At 34.1% G+C, this 5,796-nt stretch overlaps 2 protein-coding genes across 2 annotated transcripts; one reads left to right on the forward strand and one right to left on the reverse strand.

Moving 5' to 3' along the window:
- The first annotated feature begins 447 nt into the window (after positions 1-447).
- LOC112708396 (fasciclin-like arabinogalactan protein 21) lies at positions 448-3,646 on the forward strand. Its single transcript, XM_025760558.3, has one exon. It carries the CDS (start codon positions 597-599, stop codon positions 1,692-1,694), a length of 1,098 nt encoding a protein of 365 aa, XP_025616343.1. The 5' UTR covers positions 448-596; the 3' UTR covers positions 1,695-3,646.
- Positions 3,220-3,609, reverse strand: LOC112707045 (calcium-binding protein PBP1). Its single transcript, XM_025758602.3, has one exon. It carries the CDS (start codon positions 3,607-3,609, stop codon positions 3,220-3,222), a length of 390 nt encoding a protein of 129 aa, XP_025614387.2.
- Positions 3,647-5,796: the final 2,150 nt, after the last annotated feature.

Here is a 5,796-nt window from a genome sequence, read left to right on the forward strand (position 1 = left end):
AGGTCAATTTGAGTCGTTTAAAATTCTAAAGATCAATTTAAATTAAACCTAAAATTTTAAGGACGAAATTAAATATTAACTTAGATGTTTAAAATTACAATTACTTTGATGAGTCATTAATGTTAATTCATAATTGTATTAAAATTTGGATAATTTAGAGAGTGTCAACTTCGGTTTTTTTTTTATTCTCTACAATTTTTGTCTTTTTTAAACAAATTTTCCATAATTACATCGTCACTTTACATAGTAATATAGTGATTATTAGTATTCACTTAGGTGCTAACATAAAAATAACATTTTCCCATCAACTTTGATACATCATATTAGCTGAACTTTGTATGTAGATAAATTCTTTACGCTAGTAGCTAATAGTAGAGAAGTATGCATACATATGTACCGTATATATAGTTAGTGTTAGAGACTTGTGTTTTATTTGAAGCCAAATTCACAAATAAGAATTAAGGAGCACTAAAGAGAAGAGTTATTTCAAAGATTCTTTGAAATCATAACACTGGTGACTCTCTTTTCCCTCCAAAAGAAGCAGTCACAGTCTTCTTCTTCTTCTTCTTCTTGGTTCTTCTTCATTCCCTGCAACAATGGCACCTCGCTGTTCGTGCTGGTTCCCAGTGTACTTCTTGGTGTCGGTGACATTGGGAGTCATAGCAATCTCCTCCGCCGTGCACTCCAGCTCCAAGAACTCCTCCCAAGAAGTCACTCCCCCAATACCCAATGACGTCTCCCTCAACGCCTCCGAAGCCCTCCGCCGTGCCGGCTTCACCGTCATCGCCGACCTCCTCCACCACAAGCCTCCCTTCTTTCATCCCCCCAACAACTCCACCATCTTCGCCATCAAAGACTCCGCCATCACAGACAACTCCTCCCTCCCTCCATGGCTCCTCAAGAACCTCCTCCTCTACCACACGGCCACCTCCATCTACACCATGCAAGACCTCCTCAACAACACCACCCTAGGCTCTTGCCTTCCCACCCTCTTCCGCCAGAAGAAGCTCTCGGTCACCAAAATCGATCCCAACCTAAGAACAATCGAGATCAACCGCGTCCTTATCTCAAACCCCGACATCTACCTCGATTCTCAGCTCGCCGTTCACGGCGTTCTTTCACCATTCGCTTCTGTTCGCCGTCAAGATCCCCAGTCGTGGGGCTTGGACGACGCTCAGCCACCAACTTGTCGCGTGAACATGAACACAAGAAGAAACCCTCCGCCGGCTCAAGCCTCTAATGGCTATAGTAGTTCTTCGAACAACCAAAGCGCTATTGAGTGGAACAGGATCGTGCAGTTGCTGGGTTCAAAAGGTTACTCGTCGTTTTCAATAGCCCTGCATTCGGTTCTTGAAGGGATTTCGAAGGACTCGGTGGGTTTGACGTCTGCTACGATCTTCGCGCCTCCTGATATGGCGCTTCTGGGGTACCCTTCGACGTTGCTTGATAGGGCTGTGAGGCTTCACATTCTGCCAAAGAGGCTGACGTATCAGGAGCTGACGTTGTTGCCGGTAAGGAGCTTGTTGAGGACTCTGATGCCCGACGATGAGCTTGAAATCGATGGGGTTCTAGGGTTCCTGCCAGGTGTTGTTATCAGTGGCGTTGAGATTGTAGCACCTGACATGTTAACTTCTGATGGATTCGTCGTTCATGGCATTTCTAGACCTTTTAAGATGCCTGAGCTTACTGCTTGAGTTTCAATTTCAATATGGTTCGTCCATACTTATATGATTCATGTAACTTTTGATTTTTCTTATTTTGTATAGTTGCCTCTGTTTCTTATTGTTTGTAACGCTAAACTTCTTTCTCTATTTCTATTTCTATATCAGAAATTTAGCTTTGTATATCTATGACGAAATTAGAAAGGATGTTTCACATGTGCAAATAACATTAGATATCCGTATTCCGTAACATTTTTAAAATTGAATGATATAAGGCCTCTCTGATATGATATGTGGTAGAGCTATGATAGGATGCAGAATAGTTTTCAATCTGCTTCGTTCATAGATCAAAACTATGATAGGATGCAGAATTGCAGATGAAGATCTCTCGCTGGGTTACTTACAGGGGTCAGCTACTACAGAGGGTAGTCACTTGTGAGGGATTGGGCCTTGTTTCCTCATTGGGCTTCTTCCTTTATTTTATAATTTTTCTTATGGCCCATTGGGCCTCTTATGTGTGCAGAAAAACACATACTCAAAATGTTATAAAAGCATTTTCACAAATATTAGTGGAATCTCAAATTTCAAAACTATCAATTAAAAATGTTTTTATAAAATATAAATTTAAGTTTTTAATTTACTTCATTTTTATTTATTAAAATAAAAGATTAGAAATTTTCTTGAGAATATATATTAGCTAAATTTTATAAAAAATATTTGACATGAATTTCTTCGTGTTAGGAACTTTTTTCATTAATCACTGCTTACGTAAGGTATCGAAAATCTGGAAGTGGTTTACACCTTCTTCAACTTGAAGATCAAAGAAGGTGGTATGCAATTTGACACATCATGCAAATTATAAATGGATAATATAATAACTTTAGGAAATTTCCACCGACTACCCATGTTTTCGCTTGCTTCCGTCTAGGAAAGTCCTACAAAGAAACCTTCATGAATGAATAATCCATATTCCATATCTCTTCTTACTTTGTAGTGTTTGAGATCCAATTCATATTTTAAGAGTTTCTTATTAATTATCAATAACTTACCATGTGAAAGGAATAAAAAAAAAAAGAAGAAGAGAAAGCTAATGAATTGGTTTAGATTTGGAATTGAATCCACAATAATTCATTTTCTATGATAAATTGATTTCATATTTCTTGTTGGTATACATCATGTCATACTATTATAATAGTCTCATCATGGGTTCCTGCATTCATAATAGCAGCTTGGTTGCAGGGAATTACACTACTGAAAAACCAATGGCTTCAATGAAAATGAATAAGCTTCTGATTTATGTGCAGCACTTGTAACTATTTTTTCATAGATTTAAAAAAGGGGAGTAAAAGAAAAAGAAGCCAAATAACAAATGCAATGATGAAGTGCCCCCAGTAGTAACTATATATGCATTACCCCATCCCATTTCCCAAAAAAAAAAATTATTGAAAGCATAATAAGCTTATAATTATACTGTGTTTAGTACATTTGTTTTTTCTCCGGTGAAATGTAATGAAGAAGAAAGGATGAAAACTTAAGATTGGTTCCCTATTCCCTTTAATCAATAGAATACTGTTGATGCATGTAATTCATGTTGCAGAGCCTGTTGAAGTAAGAAACAAGAGTCCTCCATCAACTGTGGACTCAATCTGAACATGAGGACGCAGAACTCCATGATGTTAAGCGCGCCATCGCCATCAATATCACCTTCTCTGACCATACTCACAATCTCGTCCTCCTTCAGATCATGCAGACCCAACAGGGCACTGTTCCTCCTCAGGCTCTCCAACGTGATCACCCTTTTCTCCTTGTCCATCAGAAGCTCAAATCCTTTCTCCAACTCCCTCATGAGACCCTCCCCGCCCAGCTTCTTCGCTATCACCGGCAGTAAGTCCTCGAAATCCACAGCCCCTTTTCCTCTCTCTGCATTTGCACCTGCACTTGCAGCCATCATCACTTTATATGTGAGTATGTTAATGGTGGAGAATGATTGATTCTGTTGAACTGTTTATGTATATATATTGATTGATGAAGGCTCAAGGCTCAAGGGATGGGATAGATGACAGCAATTTTGATTATTATTCAGAATGGGAACGTAGTTGCTTCCAGGCTTCCTAGAAGCTGGTTGGGGGGCATTTATGTCATTTTACAGCACTTGTGTTTGTCAACATAAAGGCTTTGACAAAGACATGACCACTGCTTTTACGCAGTTAATTCGTATGTGATCTGTGAAGCCACACCCACACGGATTCATTATGAACATGATTAGCTTTCTACAGCTTTCAGTTTAGAAAAGGTCAAAATTAAATAATTCACTTTCATAAATTGGGATGAAGGAGATTATTGTTGTCAAAAGAAGACCAATAAAAGATTGATGACGTCATTGTTCACAAGGGGTTACTCGTGCGGTCTTTTGTTGGGTTCGGTGGTTTTTTTTTTTTCTAGCACTGCAAACACCGGTTAAGTTTCCTAGCAGGAAAAGTAACACCCAGTATCCAGGGGACGGATCCAGAAATTTAAGAGTAAAGAGGCCAAAAATTAAAATATTATATAATTAAATATAATATTATATATTTAATAATAAATATAATTATAATTAATTTTTTTATATTTTTTTATAATTTTATATCTAATAAAATATAAAATTATATATTTTTAAATATTTTATTAATTAATTTACTTTATTAAATATTTATGTAACGATAAATTATATTTTTATGTTTTATATCATTAAAAAATATGACATAAAATAATATAAATTAATTACATTAATAATTTGTTACGTGAATTTAAAATATATTAAAATATTTTTATATAATAATAGGATAAAAATTAATTAAAAAAGAATAAAAAAACAACTAAATAAAATTAGAAAAAAATATTATTATAAATAATATTAAAGTATTTTATATGATTATAAATGTTAAAATTAATCTTAAGAAAAAAATATAAAAAAAATTTGAATTAAATAAAAAATATAAATAATATAAATATATCTAGAAAAATTTAAATCTTATTACATAAAAAATAATAACTCTTTTTTTTTATCAAAAATAGAGACTCAAACCTACATCCTCTTAATTGAGTATGGAAACATTATACCATTTAAACTATAGTTCATTAATAAGAATAATAATTCTTTTTACTATCACTATATTATTAAATTTTATTCTATACAAGATATCTATTATAATAGTATATAAGTTTTTAAAATTTGTTGAGGAGGCCAAGGACACTACTTGCCCCTCCCTGACTGCATCTGTATGATTCTATTCAGATTTGTGAATCGAACATATGCATGTCACCCATCTTTTCGACGGAAAATAATTTATGAATGGAACTAAAAATGGTGTTATGCAAGGTTATTGTAATATGGTGTGTTATCCTGGAATGTGGATCTGCCAAAAACAGCTTCTGAAAAACGCAAGTTGCGTTTTATTGATGAACAAAGATAAAGCCAATGCATGGATGGGATGTGTCTGCTGCACACTGAAAAACGCAAGTTGCGTTTTATTCTAGGACAGAAGTGAAACCAATGCATGGAAAAGGATTTGGTCAAGCTGAACTCCACAATCGCAAGTTGCGATTGTCACTGACCCTTGTTGCATGTTTGACGCGTGTCCGATGAATGGATTTGGAGAGGGCTTTAAAAAGGCAAATTTACAAACGCAGATGGAGAGAGGGAGAGTGTAACAAAGAGAGTTGAAGCTGCGGTGGAGGAGCATTGCAGTGTTGCCTGTGGGAGGAAGAAGAAGAAATAATAGGCTGGGTTTAAGTTTATGAATAAAAAAAATGGTTCGTAATTTTACGTTACCTGAAGAACACATTATTGAGTATTTGGATCATCCTCAATAGGTAATATTTTTTTTTATTTTATGATAAATAAATATATTTATTTTTAATTTATTTTTTTTATTTGAACAGTGTAATTGTTATTATTACTGTTAGTTAGTAACAACATTATTATTATTATTATTATTATTATTATTATTATTATTATTATTATTATTATTATTATTATTATTAGTTAGTTGCATTATTATTATTATTATTATTATTATTATTATTATTATTATTATTATTATTATTATTATTATTATTATTATTATTATTATTATTATTATTATTACTGGTAGTT

This window comes from Arachis hypogaea, chromosome 8 (genome assembly GCF_003086295.3).
Source record: "Arachis hypogaea cultivar Tifrunner chromosome 8, arahy.Tifrunner.gnm2.J5K5, whole genome shotgun sequence".
Classification (NCBI taxonomy): Eukaryota; Viridiplantae; Streptophyta; class Magnoliopsida; order Fabales; family Fabaceae; genus Arachis; species Arachis hypogaea.

Excerpts from the sequence above, each read along its gene's own strand:
- LOC112708396 (XM_025760558.3), top strand. The coding sequence starts at position 597 with ATGGCACCTCGCTGTTCGTGCTGGTTCCCAGTGTACTTCTTGGTGTCG.
- LOC112707045 (XM_025758602.3), bottom strand. The coding sequence starts at position 3,609 with ATGGCTGCAAGTGCAGGTGCAAATGCAGAGAGAGGAAAAGGGGCTGTG.